At 42.1% G+C, this 24,404-nt stretch overlaps 1 protein-coding gene across 7 annotated transcripts in view; it reads right to left on the bottom strand.

Moving 5' to 3' along the window:
* The window catches only part of LOC144688822 (ceramide synthase 2-like), a 61,950-nt gene that overhangs the window by 16,905 nt on the left and 20,641 nt on the right, over positions 1 to 24,404 (bottom strand). For 2 of the 7 annotated variants that reach the window (XM_078555797.1, XM_078555791.1), the window contains exons 2-5: positions 23,705 to 23,775; positions 9,684 to 9,857; positions 4,191 to 4,308; positions 2,211 to 2,329 (exon numbers count right to left, since the gene is read on the bottom strand). In XM_078555797.1, coding sequence (XP_078411923.1) covers positions 2,211 to 2,329; positions 4,191 to 4,308; positions 9,684 to 9,856 — 410 coding nt within the window. In that variant the 5' untranslated portion in view covers position 9,857; positions 23,705 to 23,775. Of the gene's footprint in view, positions 1 to 2,210; positions 2,330 to 4,190; positions 4,309 to 9,683; positions 9,858 to 10,199; positions 10,325 to 19,199; positions 19,283 to 23,704; positions 23,776 to 24,404 lie in introns of those variants that run through there. The other 5 variants (XM_078555793.1, XM_078555792.1, XM_078555794.1 and 2 more) reach the window with 4 other exon arrangements.

Genomic DNA, 24,404 nt, shown 5'->3' with positions numbered 1-24,404 from the left:
TGTGACTCAATGACACATTGCTTAGTGCAATCCAATCAGAAGAACTTTCCTCAATGACATATTCACAGGCAATCACTCCATCTCCAACAGCGAGAGCGCTTTTAACCTTATATTTGGGTTGAGCAAGTTTAAATCTACCTTTGTGTCTACAAGTTCTTAAAGTTCCCTGAACAGATGAGGAACTGTACGAAAGTGAGAATTATTGAGGATTTGCTCATATTTCATAAAGCCCTAAATTAAAAGCAAAATACTGCGGATGCTGGAAATCTGAAACGAAACCAGAAAATGCTGGAAAAACTCAGCAGGTCTGACAGCATCTATGGAGAGAGAAACAGAGTTGATGTTTCGAGTCCGTATAACGAAGAAGGGTCATATGGACTCGAAACGTCAACTTTGTTTTTCCCCCCACAGATGCTGTCAGACCTGCTGAGTTTTTCCAGCATTTTCTGTTTTTGTTTCAGCAAGTCCTGCCTGTCACTCCTATGACCTGGACACCGCAACCCCGCGCCCCCCTGCTTCATTCAGCCCCCATGATGCTGCTCCCCGTGTTCAATCCCTTTGACCCTGTCCAGGACCCTTCCCACTGTCTTACAGTATCCGCCATCCAGTCCTTTTCACACCGTCCCCATCCCCGATCTTAGCCTCTGTGGTCCCACTGTTCTCAACCAGAGACACTAGATCTCCCCCAACTCCCACACTCAGCCCCATGATCCCCGCCCCCGCTCAGTGTCCTGCCCCATCCTCACCAATGCTGTTCCACTCTCAACCCCTGGCCCCCACCCCCCTGGCAACTCCATTTTCACCATGCTCTCAGCCCCTTGACTTGAGTCCAAAACCCCATTCAACACCCCTCAGCCCCTGCGCTCTCAGCCCCTATGACCCTGCTCTACTGGCATTCTCACATGACACTGCTTCTCCACTCTACAATGAACTTCAGATTGTGTAATAAAAATGGTGTTAACTTTGCAAAGAAAACAGAGTGTAGAATGTGCAACCCTTTCTCCAGAGGCAGCAAACAAAGTATATCCCAATAAACACTCAGAAGGCAGGACTCCACTCACCACCCCATGGAGTCAAATTTCTCTCAAAGGCTAGAAATCCATGTTGAAAGAGCCTTGCAGAGATTAGGCTGAAAAATCAAATTATTTGAGTAGGCCCATTTACAAATCTCAAACTTTCAGATTGCTCATTATTGTAATTTTCCTCTGCAAGAATAGAGAGATTAGATTACAGTATAAGTACTGTATACACTTGCTGCACTTAACGCTCTCTTCATTCTTCAATCCAATCCTCCCTCTTTGATAAAGTGGTGGGAAATCCTTTTCTTGCATAATAGGTACTCAGCCAACCTTTCACAAATCTATCAACAGAGATCCAATAAATATTTATTGGGCCATTACATCTAACTTGGTTTGATTGCTCACTAAAAAGACACCGCCAAACAGGTTGTTGGATGCAGTACTTCAAATACATGTGTTCCATCAGATGGGAAGTTTGGAAGTAAGCACTAAGATTCAACAAGAATCACATCATTTGCCACCTCCCCAAACATAACAGCGAGCATAATCCATTCATAATTAATTCATTTGAAATGCAAAGCCCTTTGCTGTCAAGACAAAGATGGCAGCCATTTTGTGCACAGCAAGATCCCACATACAGTAATGAGGTGAATGGTCCGTTAATATTTTATTTGCATTTACTGGTTAAAGGATGGTCGTCTGTCAAAACAGTGGGCATACCCTGATCCTCTTCAAAAAGCACCATGGGATCTTTCAGATCTACCTCAGCCAGCACAGCAGCCAGATGTGATCCCAGTTCAACATCTCATGGCTAAAGCATGGATGAGGGTTTCAGCAGATGGCCTGAAGCAGGGGTGGAGATGGACAAATTGTAACACTAACTCAGAACAGGTAATGGATGGAACGTAGCATAGTCCTGCTGTGTGACTTTGTCTCACATCAGGCAGTGGTTTCCCAAACTGGATGATGTGTTTACTCCAAGCGACCACTTTGCAAAATAATTCTCAAACACAGTTAGAAACAAAGTGTATAAAATATACACCCAGGCAAGGAAAAGGCAGCATCTCCACAACAGAATAAACCCTGTGACCTCAGGATAATGCAAAGCTGATATATTGGAGCCAACTTTATGCCTGAAATTAGGACGAACCTAAACCTAAACTTGGTTTAATTGCTTCAAATCATCCTCACCTGGCTTCACAGAATTTCTGGGTGATGCTGGGTCTGTCCTGATTTCTCCGCTGCCGAAACCATATCGTCACCTCCTGCACCGACATGTCACACTGCTTGGAAAGGGCAAGGAGATCACTCTACAATAAACAGACAGCAAAACACACTGATCAACCTTGATTGCTCACTCATGAATATACAGCTTGTACTGGCAAGCGGTTATTCACATTGCAACATGGCTTCAGCTAGGCAGCACAGTCTGCCCTCACACTTACAGATAACTTCCCCAAAAGCATTCAAAATAAACCCCAATTTAACTTTTTTCCCCTCATTTTCATCCCCATCAGGTGGGAAATAAAACCTCCAGGAATTCTGGGGAGTGTGTTGACAGAAGAGGATGGAGTCGGAGGCGTCTTGCTTTGAGTAACTATTTCCCAGAAGAATGGACAACAATAACTTATCAAGTGTCAAAAGTGGTCTCAGAAATCAACTGACAGAGAAACATGGTCGATGTTTCAGGCAGATCCCTTGTGTGTCTTCCAGTGAAGGGTCTTGATATTAGAATTACTTCTTCTCCCACAGTTGCCGGCAGAACTTTTCTCAAAAAAAAAATTCCAGTCCTAGGCAATTCCAACTGCCTATCTGTCAAATCCATTTAACAAGTGACTCCGTAAGATGCCCCATCCTGAAGAATGCTCAGACTCACAGGGTAGGTTCACTCTTGGGCACAGTCAGCAAGTTGACTAAATGTTTATTGTACATCATCACATGACCAAGAGGAAAGCAGGAACCTCCAGCAATTATGTCATTGTGGTGTTGCAGCTCAGTGCTCCTTGCTCAGTGTGTTAAGAGCTTCCTCTTTACCGGAATTCCAGCACCTCAAGGATCCCGTGCCAGCCCTGGGCCCAGAGTGTGTAGCAACAGGATGATATCTGGCTGCCCTTCAACAAAAAACAGATTGGTTCAAAGTGGGGAGTCATCAAAAGTCAAAGCCATTCAAATACTGCATGAAACAGGTGGCAGAATGCCAGTCTTATACACTCTTCCTCTTCTGTACAGTCCCCAGTCTCACATGGAATTCAGTTCTGGTAGGATCAGGTTACCACCCAGGGACACAGATGAATAATTTATAGAGCAGAGCGAGGTTTCACAATCATCGCCAGTCAGGAATTTTGACAAGTGTTACATAGTATAAACCACTATACATCAACCACAGGGTTAATTAACACTTCTGCAACTCTATAAAATATGTTGTAATAGCGCACCACACTTTCTATACGTTTTCCCACAACAAGAAATGAAACCTGCCAAATGGTCATTGGAAGCCCATTTACTCGAATCGATGAACATCCTACAGACTTGTATAGTCGGCAATGATTTCTTGGAGCGTTAGTATCTCCCTTTGGAGCCGTGTAGCCACTGTTCCATGTTTGCCCAAGTGCTGCTTATTTCCTGATGTTTCCGGGTTCTCTGTTTGTCTGCCTGAATAGCGCTGATGTTCCCATGTTCTCCAGTTGGCCACCTATTTCCAAGCCGTTGAAGGTCAGTGCTCATGTCACATCCAGAGAGTCCTTTAAACATTTTGGACTTGTAATTTATTTCCCTCCTCCACCACCACCCCCACACCATCCCAGGACAGTTAAAATGTTATGCAAGTCGAATATTGCACTGTTAATTAATTTTGCTTCTGCATAATTATATTGCTCGATGGTAAATCTGAATTTGATTTTAATCTGAATGGAACTTTTCCATTTTTGTGAATGGACAGGAAATTCCAGGCAATATCTGATGCAAATGCACAATAGTTTCAGAGGTAATCATAGTCCTGTGCCATACTAACCCATTCATGTCATGGATCAGGGTGCAAATTTCAGATCAAAGTAGATGCTGGTTACCTGATGAAAACTGCTGTGAAGCTTATTGGAGGAGTACTGAATTGTATTATCAAACTGCAAGTCCCTCCCGTCCCAGGTTGGAATGATAGAGAATAAACTCGCCCACCTCCTTAGGACATCTGTGCTGTGTTGTATAGATCTTCTCCAAAGTAGGCTGAGGAGGTGCTATCCTTCTGTATTTCTCCTTCACACCCATATGCTTGCTCAGAGGTAAAGCAATCAACCTGAATAAACAGCAAAGGAAAGACCTGTCAATACAATTGCTTCGATTAGTGGCAGTCTAGCTAGCATTTATACTGAGCCACAGACAAGTGCAGGGTTAAAAGTTTAACCATTTTTACTGCAAGATCAGAAACAGTTGTTTCTACCCATGGCTCAGCCATTGCTTCTTCAGACAAATCCTGATTGTGCTACATGAACATGAACATTTGCTGCACAGACATGGAAATGGTCAGCACAACCTCACTACTGCAAGCTGCCTGATTCTTGAAATTCCTCAGTGAAGGTTTGCTTATACAGTGTATGAACATTACAAGGTGCTACAACACAAAAACATATGAAATAGGAGGTGTAGGCCTTTCAGGCCTTTTGAGCCAGTTCCACCATTCAATAGGATCATGGCTGATCATATACTTTAGCTACACCTTCCCACGCTATCCCCAATATCCCTCAATTCCCTTAGTGTCCAAAAATGTATTCATCTCAGAATTGGATATATTCAATGGCTGAACATCCACGGCCCTGTGGTGGAGGATTCCAAAGATACACAACCCTTTGTGTGAAGATATTTCTCATCTCAATTTTAAATGGTTGATACTTTTTTTTGAAAATGAGGCTTCTAATACTAGACTGCGCAGCCAGAGGAAACATCTTCCCAGGATCGACCTTGTCAAACCTCTTCAGAATTTTATATGTTTCAAGAATTCATCTCTCATTCTTCTAAACTTTAGAGAATGTAAACCTAGTCTACTCAATCTCTCCACATGCCAGGAATCAGTCTAGTGAACTTTTTGTTGTACTCAAGGCAAATAGATCCTTCCTCAGGAAAGGAGATTGAAACTGGACACAGTACACTAGGTGTGGTCTCACCAAGCTCCCATACAATTGTAGCAAGAATTTCTTACTCATACTCCAATCCCTTTATGATAAAGGTTAACATACCATTTGCTTTCCTAATTGCTTGCTGAAGTTGACTTGCTGTGATTTGTGCACAGGGTCACTCAGATGCCTCTGAAACCAACATTTTGCAGTCTCTCACCATTCAAAATATATTCCGCATTTCTTAGAAAAGTGGATAACTTCAGGCTTCTCCACCTGCCATGTTCTTGACTCATCTGTGTGTCTTTGGGTCCTCACAATTTACCTAACCATTTTTTTTTATCATTAGCAAGCTTGGATACATTATGCTCAATCCAAAGCATTGATAAAGATTCTAAATAGCTGAGGCCCAAACACTGATCCTTACAATATTCCACGAGTTAAAGACTGCTAACCCAAAAAATGACAGGTTTACTGGCTCTATTTTTGATACCTTAATCAATTCTCAATCCATACTAACATATCACCCCCAATCCCGAGTCCTAGTTATGCAGCAACTTCTTGTGGTACCTTATTGAATGTTTTTTGAAAATCCAAATACACATCCACTGACTGGTTCCCCCTAATCTGCTGTGGCAGTTACATCCTCAAAGCACTAAAGGATTTGTCAAACGCCATTTTCCTTTCATAAATCCGTGTTGACTCTACTCAATCCTAGGTGGTTCAAAGTGTCATCTTACCAAGTCTCTAATAGATTCTAGTGCTTTCCCTACAAATTACGTCAGGTTAACTGGCCTATAAATACCTTATTTTCTCTCTCCCTCTTTCTTAAATCGCAGTGTTACATTTGCTACTTTCCAATCCACGGAGACCATTTTAGAATGGGGGGTATTCTGAAAGATGGAAAGCAATGCAGCCACCATCTCTGTGGCCATCTCTTAAAACCTCAGAATGTAGGCTATGGAATTTTGACATTTAGTCCCATTAATTATTCCAGTTTGCTAATATTAAGTTTTTTAAGCTCCTCATTCTCTCTACATGTATTAGTGTTATTTGTCTTAATTAAGCATGAGTTCTCTAAACTAGAATTGGATCAGGAAGTTGAGAATTAGAATCACACAGACAATATTCATGCTCTAGACCACTGTCCACTGTGAATGGATTAAATACCAAGGAACAATTAAAAGGTTGTATCAACAGTTCCAGAAAATTATCACTGTGCAAAGTAACAATAGAGACTTTTAACCAAGAGGCGAGATCAAGTTCACTATTGTGGCTTGCAATTTAGTTTGGGACTAAGAACCAGAATTTCATTTTTAAAGCGATTTTTTTATATATAAAAAAAATAGGCTTCACACTCTGGTTCCACTTCACTCAAATCAGCTCTCTCTGAGCCCAATGTCCACAGCCTCCTCAGTCTATGAGCCTCTCGGGGAACATGACCACATCATGAGGTCAATTTTAACTTAACCCACCTTATTCTCCATTAAAGTCAAAGGAGAGTAACAATGGGCGGGAGCTTCTTTCCACCTCATCCATGACTTCCCTACTTGCCAAGCTAGGTTAAGGTTCTTCCTTAACCTAGGTTTTCCACCCACGGTGGTTGACAGGGCCCTCAACCGTGTCTGGCCTATCTCCCGTGCATCCGCCCTCAAGCCTTCTCCTCCCTCCCAGAAACATGATAGGGTCCCCCTTGTCCTCACTTATCACCCCTCCAGCCTCCGCATTCAAAGGATCATCCTCCGCCATTTCCACCAACTCCAGCATGATGCCACCACCAAACACATCTTCCCTTCACTCCCCCTGGCGGCATTCCGTAGGGATCATTCCCTCCGTGACACCCTGGTCCACTCCTCCATCACCCCCTACTCCTCAACCCCCTCCCACGGTACCTTCCCATGCGACCGCAGAAGATGCAACACCTGTCCCTTCACTTCCTCTCTCCTCACCATCCAAGGGTCCAAACACTCCTTTCAAGTGAAGCAGCATTTCACTTGCACTTCCCTCAACCTAGTCTACTGCATTCGTTGCTCCCAATGCGGTTTCCTCTACATCGGAGAGACCAAACGCAAACTGGATGACCGCTTTGCAGAACACCTTCGGTCTGTCCGCAAGCATGACCCAGACCTCCCTGTCGCTTGCCATTTCAACACTCCACCCTGCTCTTATTCCCACATGTCTGTCCTTGGCTTGCTGCATTGCTCCAGTGAAGCTCAACGTAAACTGGAGGAACAGCACCTCATCTTCTGACTAGGCACTTTACAGCCTTCTGGACTGAATACTGAGTCCAACAATTTTAGATCTTGAACTCTCTCCTCCATCCCCACCCCCTTTCCGTTTCTTCTCCTTTTTGTTTTTTCCAATAATTTATATAGATTTTCCTTTTCCTACCTATTTCCATTATTTTTAAATGTATTTCCACCCATTGTTTATCTCTACCTTTTAGCACTTTTAGTATTCCCCCATCCCCACTAGAGCTATCTGTACCTTATCTGTCCTGCTTTCCACTCTTAATTAGCACATTCCTTTCGATAATATCACCACCTTCAACACCACTTTGTCCTTTTGTCTGTGATTTCTTTTGGTTATCTCCACCTATTACTGGCTGCTTGTCCCAACAACCCCACCCCCCCCCCAAACCAGCTTATATTTCACCCCTTTCCTATTTTTACTTAGTTCTGTTGAAGGGTCATGAGGACTCGATATATCAACTGTGCGCTCCTCCGTCAATGCTGCCAGACCTGCTGAGTTTTTCCAGGTATTTCAGTTTCTGTTTTTGTTTTGGATTTCCAGCATCTGCAGTTTTTTGCTTTTATAGGTTAAAATCAACCCTGCTTTTCTCTCCACAGATGCTGCCTGACCTGCTGAGTATTTCCAGCATTTTCTATTTTTATTTAAACTTAACCCTGCTGTGTTTCAGTGTTCAGGCTTTGAAATCATTGGATTTCTTTACCTAGAGCAGTCAAAGGATTACAAACCAAACAGCTAGAACATAAGAACATAAGAAATAGGAGGAGTAGGCCATTCAGCCCTTCAAGTTTGCTCTACCATTCAATGAGATCATGGTTGATCTTCTACTTCAACACCATTTTCCTGTACTACCCCCAAAACCCTTTGACGAGGAACCTATCTACCTCTGTCTTAAAAATATTCAATGACCCTAACTCTGCCACTCTCAGGGGAAGAGAGATCCAAAGACTTACGACCCTCAGAAAAAAACTCTCACTCCGTCTTAAATGGGAGACCCCTTATTTTTAAACTGTGTCCCCTAGTTCTAGTCTTTCCCACAAGGGGAAACCATTCTTTCAGCATGCACCCTGTCAAGTCCCCCTCAGGATTTTATATGTTTCAGTAAGATGACCTCTTGTTCTTATAAACTCCAATAGATATTAACCCAGTCTGCTCAACCTTTCCTTATAAGCTAGCCCCTTCACCCCAGGAATCAGTGGAGTGAACATTCTCCGAACAGCTTCTTATGCAATTATATCCTAGGTAAGGGGACCAAACTGTACACAGCACTCCAAATGCAGTCTCACTAAGGCTCTGTACAGCTGTAGCAACACTTCCCTACTTTTATACTTGATTCCCCTTGCAATGAATGCCAACATTCCATTTGCCTTCCTAATCACTTGCTCTACCTGTATACTAACTTTGCTGCTCTTATTTCAATTTTGATGGTGCTGTGCAGCTTGAGGGCCTGAGCCTATCACCCGTTGCTCAGCTATCTGGCACCATTTTCTCAATAAAAAAAAATATTTTTAATATGTGGGGGTGCTGCAGGATTAATGGTGTCAAAAAGAGAGAGAGAGGAAGAGAAAGACTGGCTCATCAAATTATTAAATCATGGATTGAAATCACATGGTGTGATATTAGTGACCCTGCTGTTTTTTTTTTTGAAGAGGTTAATCAATATATTGAGCAGGCTGACATTCCAGTGCAGTACTGAGGGAATGCAGCACTGTCTGAGCTGCCGTCTTTTGGATGAGGCCCTTTCCCTCTCGGGTGCATATCAAAGATCTCCCTGGCCAACTTTTACGCCTCATTCAGCATCACAACAGATATTTTTATCTGAAATAAAAATAGAAAATGCTGGAAAAACTCAGCAGGTCTGGCAGCATCTGTGGACGGAGAGAAACAGAGTTAATGTTTAGAGTCCAATATGTCTCTTCCTTGGAGCTTCACAACATATCTGGTCATTATCACATTACAGTTTGTTGGAGCTTGCCAAGGGCAAATTGGCTGCCACATTTCCTACCCTACAAAAATGACCATGCTTCCATTGATTGTAAAGTGCTGAGGCATACAGTGGTCACAAAAGCTACGATATAAATGCAAGTCTTTTAACATATTGAGCCTATACCTGATCAAATTTCGTACTTCAATCCTGCCTATTGAGGTTTTCAAACAACAAAACAATCTTCAAATCAAAGTAGTTTCATCTAGATTAGACTGCAAATTATTGAAGAGGATTCTTCTAATTATAGCCATGCAGACTAGAACACAATATAGAAATAAATGAGTGCAAAACGTAAGAATATTGGGTGAGCTGGCCCCAAACTACCTTTCAAACAGAAAGCGGACAGCGATAAAGACAAATGCATATGGAATGGTGATGGCAAGGTCACGAGGTCGGGGATATCGGGTATGTTCAGAGTCTTCCATATCTTCCCATGTGATACCCGGTGGAAGCCAGTATTCATGGTGCCACAGCCACTTATCCAGGACAGAAGACATCCTAGAGGCAAGAGGAAAAAAAAAGGGTGCTCAGGCAGAAGTCAATACTGACCAGCTTTCAGTTCATTCTCTTACACTTCCCTGAAATCTGCCTCAATCTCATTTTAGACTTTTACAAACAAGGCATTAACCAGAATTTGAGTTCAAGTTCAGTGCACAACCCTACACATTAAAGGCAATCAATTTCACGTTACAAAAAGATCCTGAACACCGGGGATAGGGACACAGGATTCCTAGTTGTATTTCTTGGACAAAGACATTAGACGTTAGTTTTGAAGATTTTTTTGAAATGAAATCTTTTTTTTTTTAAAAAAGAAAAATTTTCACCCAGCTCCTTCCATACCATCACATCATAACAAGAAAACAGTCCATGACTTAAGCGCAAAAATCAAGGCTGACAAGCCAGTGTGGTGCTCAGAGTGCTGCACTGTCAGAAGTGCTGTTTTCCAGATGAGATGTTAAACTGAGGCCCCATTTGCCTGCGAGGATAGTTGTAAATGATCCCACAGCACTATTTCAAAGAAGAGCAGGGGAGTTATCCCCAGTGTCCTGACCAATATTTATCCTTCAATCAACATCATAAAAAACAGATCAACTGATCATTATCATATTGCTGTTTGTGGGAGCTTGCTGTGTGCAAATTGGCTGCCACATTTTCTACATTACAACAGTGACTACACTTCAAAAAGTACTTCGTTGGCTGGAAAGTGCTTTGAGATGGTCCAGTGGTTGTGAAAAGCACCATATAAATACAAGTATTTTTATATGTTCAGGGTTTAAAGCCACTACTTCTTTCCAATGGTTTGGCTTCCAGTGTGATCACTGGGATTTCAAGAACAAAAATGGACATGACCAATTTTCACACTGCCCCAGATGAAGTGTGACGAATACGGAGTAAGGTGACCATACCTAACTGTGAAGAACCATAAGTGCATATCTCAGAACTAGTGCTTGTTTCCATTGCAACCAGATACTACTTTGGGCATCACCATCCAAAGGGGGGCATTTGGACTGTGGCTTCTTTATTGCTGAGTAGAAATCCTAGCTGATAACAGTCAGGTGTGGAGAAGGCACCAATAGATAACTGGATTAGGCTTGGCTCCAAGGTACCCCAACTGATGCTCCCTCAAGGTTAATATGAAGATTGAAATCTTGCCCAAGCACTGGCACCATGGAACTCTAGCCTAAGTGAGGGATTTGTATCTTCAGGAGATGGGAGAAAAGCAAAAAAAAGGCTAGGTGAAATGATAAGGATGTGTTAGGTAGGCTTGCTTGCCATGGCCTGTGCCCACTTCCTTCTCACCAACCCAAGGTCAATTAAAACATGTTTATTTATCCAATTAGTCAGGCTGCCTAGAAGAAAATACAATATTACAGTAGTTCCCCATTCCTACCCTCATCAATGCTTTTCTTTACTGTAATTAATTACAGGTCACTTTCCATGAGTTTCTTGCTGAACCAGTTTGTCCCTGTTTATTTCATTGCATCACAATGAATGTTGTTGGGAGATGTATTGCATCTGTGAGGAGGAAGAAACATTTCTGACTTAACCTTATGCTCGCAACATTTCACTACTCCACTGATCAAACACCACACAGAAAGCAGAGACCCCTTTATGGGCCTTTTAACTGGTGCTTAAACATACAATGGATCAGTGGGTAAATGCACTGCAGTGTGATATTGAGTTACATAAAGTGGAAAGTCACAGGTTGCAGCCCAGATAGAACCATAGAAACTTGGAGCACAGGAAGAGGCCATTTGGCCCATCAGGTGCATGCTAGTCTTTGATTAGAACAATTCAAAATTAATCCACTGTCCTGCTGCTTCCATGTAGCCCTTCTTCTTCTTCTTCTGGTTTATACAGTTATCCAACATCTGCTTAAAAGATGCAATGATCTCTGCCTCAAACATTCCCTGATCTGTGCAGAGTTTAGCAATCTCAGCCAGGGCAGGAATAAAACAGTACAATTGGCCTGAGCACACACGACAGAGGAAGGAAAAGGAAATCAGCCAGGGTTATGAGCACTGTCCAGTGTTTCCTATACATCATGCTAACCTGCAAAAGCTGACGAATAACTTTGCTCCAAAAAATATGCTGACAATTGAAAAAAGTCCCATTAAAAAACTTCTGTGACTTAAGGCTTTAAGTTAAATTCTCCATGTTTAAAAATAAATTCTCAAATCCAGTAAAAGTGTTTTCAGATTGTACACTGCAATTCAGTTTGTTTTTCTGTCAAAACAGCGACCCAATGATCTCACTTAGGATGCAGAAAACTAGCAATGGGAATCCCATGGGCCAGAGGCTTCTCATGTCAGAAGATGCAGCTACGCCCAATGTTCCATCAGTTGTGTTATAGGGAAAAGAACCCGAAATAAAACAAAACTAGCAATTTTTGGAGGTGAATCTTGAAATTTTTGAAGATGGAAGTTAGCTCTGATTGCTTAAATTTCGATCCAAGTGTTTGCTCAACTCAGTTGACATCTTCTCCTTGACATTTCCTTTTCTGAAACAGAAGGTTGTAGGATCAAGAACAATGTACCTGAACACAATCCAGACTGTGTCACAAAGGTATCAATGTATATAATGTTATTGGAAATTATTTTAAGTTGGGCTTGTAGTAGGACCTGTGTCTGTGGGTGTGAGTGTGTGCGTCTTAATTGGATCAAAGCCAGCTGGTCTGAGTGCTTTGATATATGGTAGTTTTGAGATGTTAAAACAGTAAGGTAGAGGATACATTTGCATTTTGTTGAATAAACCATTCAAAGACTGGGAGTGAAATCTTGCACCTAGCTAGGAGACACCAAGCAATATGTTTATATTACTAATAAAATTGGTACTATGAAAGGGGTTTTATTGTTAGAAGAGGTGGAGTTCAAAGGGCCTGGTGATATAATGAGAATTTGCATTCAAAGGGAAGGCTGGGTATATACAGAAAATAGTTGTGTGTGTGTAGGTCAGAGGCATGTAATATCTAAGCAGCCTGTAAGCCCTACAACTGTCTGCAAAGGAAACAAATTGAAAGGAACCTCATTTTGAATTCATAAGATAAAATGTGCTTTGCCTAATGCCTGTTTAAGTCTATGGGTTATTGTTACCTTGGTGAAGATATTTACCTGGGAGTGATTAATTTGGGGATTTGTGCAAAAATTATGATGGCAGTAATTTATAGACATGTGTATGTGTTTAATTCCTTGTTAAATTAATACATGTTTAACCTAATTTATATAAAAAACCTCTTGGGGCTTGGTGGGTTTCACTTCTGAATTCAGAGCTGCATCTCAAACATACTGATTGAAAATATCGGTTATGACATTTGTTTAAAGTTTCCCTCTGCGATTTTAAATAACTCAGCCTTTACCAACTGCTGTGTCATAACAGTTGACATTTTAGTGCAGTACTGAGGGAGATCATCTTTTGAATGAGGTATTAAAATAAGACCCCACCTGCATCCTCATATATAAAAAAGTGGGAGTTCTTCCAATGATCTGGTTAACATTACTCAATCAATGCCTAAAGCAAATTAACTGGTCATTTGTTTTGTGCTGTTATTGGGTTCTTGTGCACAAAAAGGCATGAATATTTATATATAAATAATGATTAATCTTCAAAAAGTAACTTAGAGGATGTAATGAAGGTGCTACATACTAATGACTGATCATGTTCTATGAAATATGGAAATGGACTGGTGGGGATTGACAGAAACAATTACCTTTGACCTCCAGCAGTGACAAAACAAAAGGCAGCCATCCACACAAACTGCAAAGACCATTTGTTTCCAAGACAGTGTATCAACAATCTTTCTTCCCAAGGACAATCCCACAATGGAATAAGCTCCCAAAGAAAATAGTCATGGCCCCATCGCTTGAAATCTTCAAAACCCATCTCTCGATTATTTCCACTTAAGTTTTTCATTTTTAGCACTACCATTTCAGCAAGTAATGTCTGATTTGGCTAGCGCTAACCATATAAATGCTGGCAGACACAGATGTTAATCTGTGACCTCATGTCCCAGTATATCCCCCACTCTACAATTACCATCAAACCAGCGGATCAACCCTGGTTCAAATGAAGAGTGCAGGAGGGCATGCCAGGAGCAGCACCAGGCATACCTAAAAATGTGGTGTCAACCTGGTGAAACTACAACACAGGACTACTTGCATAAGCTGCAAGTGATAGACAGAGCTAAGCAATTCCACAACCAACAGGTCAGGTCTCAGCTCCGCAGTCCTGCCACATCCAGTTATGAATGGTGGTGGACAATTAAACTACTCACTGGAGAAGGCTCCAAAATATCCCCATCCCCAATGATGGAGGAGCCCAGCACATCAGTGCAAAAGATAAGGCTGAAGCATTTGCTACAACCTTCAACCAGAAGTGCCAAGTGGATGATCCATCTCGGCCTCCTCCAGAGGTCCCCAGCATCACAGATGCCAGTCTTTAACCAATTCAATTCACTCCGTGTGATATCAAAAAATGGCTGAAGTCAGGGCTATGGGCCCTGACAATATTCCGGCAATAGTACTGAAGACTTGTGCTCCAGAACTTGCCACGCTCCTAGCCAAGCTGTTCCAGTACAGCTACAACACTGGCATCTACCCGGCAATGTGGAAAATTGCCCAGATATGTCCTGTACACAAAAAGCAGGACAAATTCCCCTGGCCAATTACCACCCCTTCAGTCTCCTCTTGATCATCAGTAAAGTGATGGAAGGGATCATCAACAGTGCTATCTAGCAGTACATGCTTAGCAATAGCCTGCTCACTGATGCTCAGTTTGGATTCTGATGGGGCCACTTGACTCCAGACCTCATTACAGCCTTGGTTCAAACATGCACAAAAGAGCTGAACTCCTGAGGTGAGGCGAGAGTGACTGCCATTGACATCAAGGCAGCATTTGACCATGTGTGGCATCAAGGAGCCTTAGCAAAACTGGAGTCAATGGGCATCAAGGGGAAAACCCTCTGGTGGTTGGAGTCATACTTAGCACAAAGGAAGAGTTTGTGGTTGACGGAGGTTAATCATCTCAGTTCCAGGACATCACTGCAGGCATTCCTCAGGGTAGTGTTCTAGGCCCAAACATCTTCAGCTGCTTCATCAATGACCTTCCCTCCATCATAAGGTCAGAAATGGGGATGTTCGCCGATGATTGCACAATGTTCAGCACAACTCACGACTCCTCAGATACTGAAGCAGTCATGTCCAAATACAGCAAGACATGGACAATATCCGGGCTTGGGCTGACAAGTGACAAGTAACATTCGGGCCACACCAGTGCCAGGCAATGACCATCTCCAATAAACATTGAACATCGCCCTTGATGTTCAATGACATTTCCATCACTGAATCCCCCACTATCAACTTCCTGGGGGTTACCATTGGCCAGAAACTGAACAGGACTAACCATATAAATACTATGGCTACAAGAGCAGGTCAGAGGCTAGGAATCCTGCAGTGAGTAACTTGCCTCCTGACTCCCCAAAGCCTGTCCACCACCTACAAGGCACAAGTTAGGAGTGTGTTGGAATACTCTCCACTTGCCTGGATGAGTGCAGCTCCAACAACATTCAAGAAGCTCAACACCACCCAGGACAAAGCAGCCCGCTTGATTGGCACCCCTTCCACAAACATTCACTCTCTCCACCACCGACACACAGTGGCAGCAGTTTGTACCATATACAAGATGAACTGCAGGAACTCACCAAGGCTCCTTAGGCAGCATCTTCCAAACTTACAACCCCTACCATCTAGAAGGACAAGGGCAAGCAGATAGATGGGAACACCACCACTTGGAAGTTCCCCTCAAAGCCACTCACCATCCTGACTTGGAAATATATCACTGTTTCTTCACTATCGCTAGGTCAAAATCCTGGACCTCCCTCCCTAATTGCACTGTGGGTGTACCTACAGCACATGGACTGCAGCGGTTCAAGAAGGCAGCTCACCACCACCTCCTCAAGGACAATTATGGATGGGCAACAAATGGTGGCCTAGCCAGCGATGCCCACATCCCATGAATAAATAAAAAATATGCTGACAGAACCAGAGCAGAAATGAAGTTTTCTTTATATCTACCTATTCCATAGCATCCCCCAGTGTGGACTGGAAGGTTGTTGATGTGTAGCCTTTGCATCTCATTTAAATATTTCCATTGCTGCTCCATACTTTTATTTACAATTTTTCCTTCCATTTAATCCTGGCGAGGTGCCCCAACCATGATCACCTCCTACACTGAACCTAATAAGAACATAAGAAATATGAGGAGTAGGCCATTCGGCCCCTCAAGCCTGTTCGCCATTCAATAAGATAATGGTTGATCTGCCCCAGGCCTCAACTCCTCTTCTGTACCAGCTCTGCTTAGCCCTCAACTCCCCGATATTTCAAAAATCTATCTACCTCCTCTTTAAATACTTGCAGTGATTTAGCCTCCACAACTCTCTAGGGTAGAGAATTCCAGACATTCACTACCTTCTGAGAGAAGAAATTCCTTCACATCTCAGTTTTAAATGAGTGTCCCCTTATTCTGTAACTATGTCCCCTAGTTCGAGATTCCTCCACTAGTGGAAACATATTCTCAACATCTACTCTGTCAAGCCCCCTCAGAATCTTGTACGTTTCAATAAGATCACCCCTCATTCTTCTAAACTCTAATGAATAAAGGCCTAAGCTGTTTAGCCGTTCTTGATAAGTCAATCCCTTCATCCCAGGAATCAGCCTAGTGAATCTCTTTTGAACTGCCTCCAATGCCAGTATATCCTTTCTTGAATACGGGGACCAAAACTGCACACAGCACTCCAGGGGCGGCCTCACCCACACCCTGTACAGTTGTAACAAGACTTCCGTCTTTTTAAACTGTAGCCCACTAACAATACAGGCCAAAATTCCATTTGCCTTCTTAATTACTTGCTGCACCTGCACATTAACTTTTTGTGTTTCATGCACAAGAACATCCAGATTCCGCTTTGCTGCACTTTTTTGGAGTGTCTCACCATTTAAATAATAGAATGCCTTTTGATTCTTCCTACCAAAGTGCATGACCTCACACTTTCCTACATTAGACTTTCCTACATTAGACTTTCCTACATTAGACTTTCCTACATTAGACTTTCCTACATTAGACTTTCCTACATTAGACTTTCCTACATTAGACTTTCCTACATTAGACTTTCCTACATTAGACTTTCCTACATTAGACTTTCCTACATTAGACTTTCCTACATTAATAGGGGTCACTTTATCCAAATACTCACCTATTTTTAAGCCATCTACTTGCTTCACTACTTTATCTAGGAGGTAAAGTTGCAGTTCTTTCCTTGTTGGGATAGCATCACATTGAGACAATTGTTCTGAATGCAATGGCGAAAACTAAAACCTCCCCCTTCTCACCACAAACAAATATCTTCCCTATTCCAGTTTATATTTGTATAGTTATAATCTCCTGCATCTATAAGCATGTTAAAGCACAAAACTCTAATTTGACTGAACGAGGTGTCAGCTGTGGCTCAGTTCATAGCACCCTCGCCTTTGAATCAGAAGGTTGTGGGTTCATGTCCCACTCCCGGAAACCAAGAACTGTGAATGTACTCGAAAGAGTTACAATCTGTGACTGTTGATAACTTGAAAGAGTTACAAGTTTAATTTCCTTTCCACTGTTTGGCAGTCTCCAAAATGCTCCCGGCAATTTAATCAATCCCTCAATATTGCTCAGATCAATTTGAAAGGGATTTGTTTGGATCAGTGTTTTATTTAAGCCATCACAAAGAATTGTGTCAAAGCTCTAAATGTGCATCAGTGTTATTCCATAAACATACTGCAATAATACACTTGAGAGATAAGTGAAGTACTCATAACAGCCCTGTACTTAAATGCTGATGTCACACAGAATGCAGCCAGAGACGAAACCAAAGCTGAACTTTGACAGCACTTTCTGCAGTCAAAACTCAACTAAAAAATGGTGAAAGGATATGATTAGGACCAATATTCAAGGGCCTGTCCTGGCAGTTTCAAATCATACCTCCAGACTGTACAAACATGAGAAAGGGGGAGCTGTATCAGAATTATAAACAATTCAAATGCCTCCACATCTGGTGATCAGATTTAATAACTTCTAGTGTGATAGTGAGATAAAATTTGTACCCATCCGCTTTACATTTTATCAAAAGGTCAAACTTGCACCATTAGCAGTGGCCCATTGAAACTGTGCTGTATAGGAAGGCAGAACCTCATTATGAATCGGCAGCAAGAGTTATTCTTCAGCAACATTTCACTTGCAGCAATTCGTCTGGAACAAGGATGTTGTAGATGAGTGAAACTTCTTCAGATCATGGAGGAAGAAGTTCAACACATTCCTTTTCCCAGTCAACAGTTTAAAATTATCTAGGGTGTAGGCAGTATGAAGTAGGACATCTGGCTATATTTATGATGCCCAAAGTCCACCTGATGCAATATTTATCAGCATCTGAGACCAGAGTCTGAATTTGATTCAGAAACCATTCTGGCACAAAGGCAGAGCTGCTATGTTGGGCTGAAAACATATTTCTCGACCAGTGAGTTGCTGAAATAACTCGGGTCTGAAAGGTACTTCCTTGGCATCAGCAAAATGCCACTTCTCAAACATTTTCCTGCCACTCCTAGTCTGGGCTGAACAGGATTACATCAGCCTTTTTCTGCCCAAGACTGCACTTTGAGTAGGGTTTCCAACCCTCCACATTGGCATCTCTAAGAAAAATCTCCTGGACATTTAAAGCCCAGGGACATTGTAAAAGTGACTATTTGTCATTTTAGTACCTTTGTTTATTAATTATAAAAATATTGGAGATGGGGAAAAGGCTGTTTAACTGAACAGGGCATTTGGAGATGGGAAGTTATGTGAAGAAATTCCCAAGAATACATCCAACCAGAGTTGGGAACCCAAACTTCATGAAGGGAGCAAAGGTTCTCTGAAGAATCAGCGGGAAGTGGGTTCATGAGAAGAGGTGTTGACTGGTACACTGGCAGTAATGCATGCCCATATAGCCATGGCAGAATCATCCCCACACTACTCCACAGTAACACCAATGGAGAGTCAGTACAGTGGCAGGGAGGGGCTGATCTTTGCACCCCTCAACTAATCATTTTCATTTTGCTATATGTAACTCAAACACAAGTGGGCTGAACACCCTCTGTGCAACTTTTAGTGTCCTGGTTAATTCATTTTCCATCAAATTCCTGTACGCGTTTCAAAAACCTAACAGGTAGTGACTAAAACAAAAAACATGCCCAGGAACTTTACGTAATATGCTAACAAGTGAAAGACAGCACATAGGAAATTCAATCCAAAAGACAGCAAATTGTACAATCTTGGTACCACAGAGATGGAGTCTGAATCGAGTGTCCAGGCACTGAACAAAAATAGCTTGGGGTGGTAGAAAATGTTTAAATGGAGCAACTTCATTGAAAGGAAAGAGAAAATCTCCGCCATGTCAGGTTGATCCCAAGGTTCTGTCTGACTGTCCCATGGAAAACATCTAGGTACAAGCACAAGGTTAAAAGGAGACTCATTTCATAACCTGTCACTGTAAGAAACGCACAGAAACAATGATCTGATTTTGCATTCTGGATATATAGTAGGGCTGAAACTACAGTATTTACAGCACTAGATACAGGAACCAACCCTAGCCCCTAGTCCATCACATCTAGCTATGCAAGCTAGTCAAAGGATCAGACTTTAGGTCAATTAGATGTGTATTTTTGAGTTTTAATTTTTTTTTTGAGGAGGAGCTGAAGCTGTCTTGCGTGGACCAGTTTCATTCAAGTAATTAACACACCTACAATGGCAAGATCAGAGGCATTAGGTGTAAGTGACCTTCACCACCTTACAACCATCCCAGACATCTACATTCCTCCAATTCTTGTCACTTGTGCATTCTCCCTTTTCATCAACCTTCTTGACAGGGTGCCTGTAGCTTAGTCACTAAAATCTGAAATTCCCTCCCTAAGCCTCTGTACTTCTCTCTCCTCCTTTAAGACACTCCTTAAAACCTACCTCTCTGACCAGACTAAGTCACGAGACCGGTCAACTTCCTCACATGGCTATTCCACAATGGGTAGGAAATACTGAGCCATCAGGATTTAGTTTTCCAGCAAAGGGAGGATGGGAGGGTTAAGCAAGGTTGGAGTAGAATTAAACAAAATTGTTTAACTGATTTTCTTTGGAAGAACAGGGGTTACAGTGCTGTCAATTAGTTAGAGATGAATGTTAGCCTTTAAATGGGTCCTTGGCCATCTGAGATCCAATGCTTTTAGGTTACTGCTAATGGATCTTAGATCGAAGAGTAGAATTTAAATAAGAAAAAATACAAATGAAATTATCTTACTGTTATAAGAAACAGTATACAGAAAGTAGCTAGTAAATGATGATATTGAAGCCAATCTTTACTTCAGTCTATTGATTTATAGAGTGAAACATTACAAGCATAAAGGCCCTAACTCAACCACACAGTTTCTGTAAGTGTCTCTTTATATGTGCTCAAGTAAAACCCCAATTAATGCCCTCGACTGGTATATAATTAAACATAATTGATATACAATTAACACTTAGGACTGTCCACATTTTAAGCCTATAGAATGTATAAGGCATCCAGCTTACAGCAGAAAGCCAAAAGGAAACCCAATCCCTAATATTTTAAGAATGATTCTTGCTGATGTAATGTTATCTTATATCCACCTCACATCACCAGTAATTTCCTGATTGTAAGAAGTTTCTGTCAAACTCCAAGTGAGATATGTCAGCTCCCTACGTAACTCCCACGATGGAAAAGTAGAGGATCCTAGTTTTGCAGGAAACTTTGGGCCTCATCAGCTTATGGCATAGCAAGAGTTAATTTTTCTGTCCAAATACTGTGCCCTCTCCTTCTCACTGGCATTCAGCTCCTTGGGCACTGATCCAGCCTGTCATTCTTTTCAGTTTGGGGCAGAGCTGAGGGAGTTTTTACCGAACAGCAGAACTGTATGGATAATCCAGCCGAGCTGTATAAAAGGACATTAATTTGTAATGTCCATTACTTTTGTTTACTGTCCAAGATGTGATCAGGCCATTATCCTGTGCTATTGGAGAGGCTGAAATATTGAAAGCAAGGTTATTTTCAGATGGAGCAGATCAGCTGTCCGTTTAAATTGTTGGCAGAATTTTCTTTTGCTGCAGTTAGAAAGCACTTGTTCACAAACACCAGCCTTAGCCATGGTGCAGGATGATCTCCAATCTCCAAGCTGGGGCTAAGTCCTTTTTCCACCCCCAGCAAGGAAAGTCTTTAACCAGCAGGGTTGACACAACAAGCTGCTAATCATAACATTGCAGTTGTCATGGTTCCACTCCTGACAACTTTAACTTCACATAACAAAGTAGCTGGGTACAGTTAAGAGTGCTGCCGGAGCTTACTGATCTCATACTAGAATGACAGAGACTGTATCCCAACACAAAAGCTCAAAACAAGATACATGACCTCTTGCCCTGTGGAGATCAGCAATAACCGACACCTCAGCAATGCTTTCTTAACACCTGCCCTCTTCCCTATTCCCCACCCCTCTCCTGAAGGTGTTGACTCTCACTGGGTTGATGTTTGCTGGGCTCATTCTGGTACACTATCCAAATGGTTATTGATCATATATGTGTCTAGGCAGTGCCAGCTGAGGATTTGAACACAAGGGATATCACAGCGAAATCTAATCCATCTTGCACCCACGAGGCATTACTTACAGAAGCAGGGACCCCAACTCTCTCTCCTCTCTCAAACATAGGTTATTAACCCACTAATAGCCCTCAATGCTGCTCTGACACCAAATGATACATATGGGCCAAGGACTGAAGCAGGATTTCCCAATTTTAATTGCTGCATCATTGATGGTCATGTCTTCAGCCAAAGCTTTAGAATTCCTTCCCTTAATCTGTCCACCTTTCTCTTCTCCCTTAAGTCACTCCTTAAAGCAGGGGTGAGGAACCTTTATCTTATCAAGGGCTATTCACACATAGACAAAATCAGTTACGGGCCACAAACACTTTTTTTCTAAGAGAGAATACAGAAATGTTCAACTCACCCACTGCTTTAATGCGATGGCTGAGTTTGCCTTTCCTTAATGAGTAGCACAGCTTCTGTGTCTCAATCACAGCACTCGTGAAATTCTGCTCAACGTTTTGCTTGCTTTCCTTCCGCATTCTCTCTCTCCGTCACTCTCTTTTCTTTCCCATTGTCTGTCCGTCTCTCTCTCTCTCTCTCTTTCTCCCTCCCTCTCCTTTCCCACTCTATCCCGGGTGTCCTGCTCTCTTTCGCCCCTGCCCCAAATTACTCTCAATTCACCACCTAATCGGCAGCCGGCAGCTTCCCGTCCCTGCCCTGCACCACTGCTCCCAGATCTCAGGCCTCGCTCTTTGCCCACAGCCTGGGCTTTGGGTGACTGTGCCTGAGGTTCAGGCATCAGAACATGGTACAGGAGGTAGGGAACCAGATTTAGAAATCTCCCCCCGGGCCGGATGAAAGAGTTCAATGGGCTGGATCTGGGCCCTGGGCCAAAGGTTCCCCACCCCTGCCTTAAAGCCTATCTCTTTGAACAATACCTGTCATAATGTCTGATAATGGCAAATTTCATTTGAAAACATACCTGTGAAGTGACTTGGGACATTTTATCATGTTAAAAGTGCTATATAAATGCAAGTTGTTGTGTGGCTTTGCTACTCACTGTATAAACCCAAATTGGGGGCAAGCAGGGAGGTAAGCAACTAATTGCCGATGTTTACTATGTCAGTTGGGATTTTGTTGTGAGTCATGAGCTGGGACGATGCTGGATACCCAGAGACCATTTTTTAAAAATAAAATAAAATAGGATCTTGCAAAGGAGCAAATTTACACTGAGGGTGGGGAGATACAGGACAATTTACAGGGAGGGAAGATGAAGGAGGTGGGAAAAATAAAAAAGGATCTCGTGGCTTGTTCAGGCTCCACATGCCAAACCTATACTCCAGTTGAAAATCAGAGCCAATGATTGGAATATCATGGTTGAAAAGCCAATCTGGGTGAGTCACCATTCCTGCAATTTTGTTATTTTCTCATTAAAGAGAGGCACTTGTTCAAGATCAGTGGGAGTGCAGGCTTGGGCAAAGTCCATCTAAAAATAATGCCTTTCAGATTATATATGCTCCCACTACCTGATCGCACATGCAGTATTTTATGTTTATTCACATTAAAATCCCTATGTCATCTCAGCCAATCTACATTATTGATCCAAGTTTCTGAGGATAGTCAAATCTTCTTTATACTTATTAACTTCTGACAAAGCTTTGCACCGAGCAGGTTTATTACTACAGTTCCATATGATTCATAGTTATTGTAACTAGCAGGGGTCCCTGTGGAATCATACTGGTCACTGTTTCCCAGACAGGGCTTGTATGAAGCTTCATTTCAAAATACAGAGTACACAAAGGGGGTGTAATTCAATAACCCTTACAATAAAAATTGAACAAAACAACCCCTCAAATAACCCCAAAGCCAAATGAACAAGGACAAGTAGCTGAAGAGATCTCATTTATTGCCATTTCAGAAAACCTTGCTAATTAAAAGGCTCTTTAAACTCTGGCCTCTTGCAGCCTGAACCGGTGGATGCAACTGGCATCCATCACCATTCGATTCAAATGAAATGTTCCTCGCCCTTCACAGTAGTTGACAAAAAAAAAGAGACTGGAAACTGTTGGGAGTGAGGGGAGAGAAGGTAAACTGAACTTGGGATATTTCCCTCCAAAATTGGATTCTGAAAGTACTGTTAAGTGGACAGAACATCCCTTCATCATATCAATTATTAAATGTAAAATCAGAGAGTGCTAACCTTCATTTCTCCTTTTCTTTGCTCCCACCTCTTCTGTAGATGTCCCCATCAGATTTCTGAGTTCTCCTTCACTAATTAGTAAAAGCAATGGGGGTAAATGTGGCTTGTTGGAGGTGGGGAAAAGTCCAAACACACTCTCAGGGGTGGGAAGATTAGGACAGAATGTGCTAGAATCAAACTGGACAGATACTAGGGCATATCAGGGTGGGGTTGCATGTTTGTTGCAAATAAAACTGTTATGGCATGGATTTACTACCACCCCAATCATCTCCCATCAATTTAACAACGGGCGTCTGTTTAAACAGTATGGTCACCGCTGCTGTTGCTGCCATTGGTTCATCATAATGATGGTGGTTGCAATGTTTGCTTATTTAAAATTCAAACTGCCTAAATTAGGGAACTAGCTTGAGGTGTTAATGAGCTAAACAGGAACTCTTTCTTGGAGGGGATGTTATCAGGACAAAGATTACATTAATCCAGCACCTGTGTCTCTGACATCAACTACACAAACGTCCAAACTAATAACCCAATAAAGTAGTCAAGACATGTTTCTGAAATTCAAAAGCCTACATGGGAAGGCAGAGTTCAGGAAAGTCACCAAAGTTTAAAAGAGAAATAAAAAGTTAGGAGGAAATGATTTTAGACAACACCAAACTTAAGAACCAAAAACTCTCAGATTATAGCTTTGTTGAACACCTCA

The sequence above is a fragment of the Cetorhinus maximus genome, chromosome 13 (genome assembly GCF_964194155.1).
Source record: "Cetorhinus maximus chromosome 13, sCetMax3.hap1.1, whole genome shotgun sequence".
In the NCBI taxonomy this organism is placed as follows: Eukaryota; Metazoa; Chordata; class Chondrichthyes; order Lamniformes; family Cetorhinidae; genus Cetorhinus; species Cetorhinus maximus.
The sequence above is the reverse complement of the archived record's forward strand: the minus strand, read 5'-3'. Positions and strand labels throughout refer to the sequence as shown.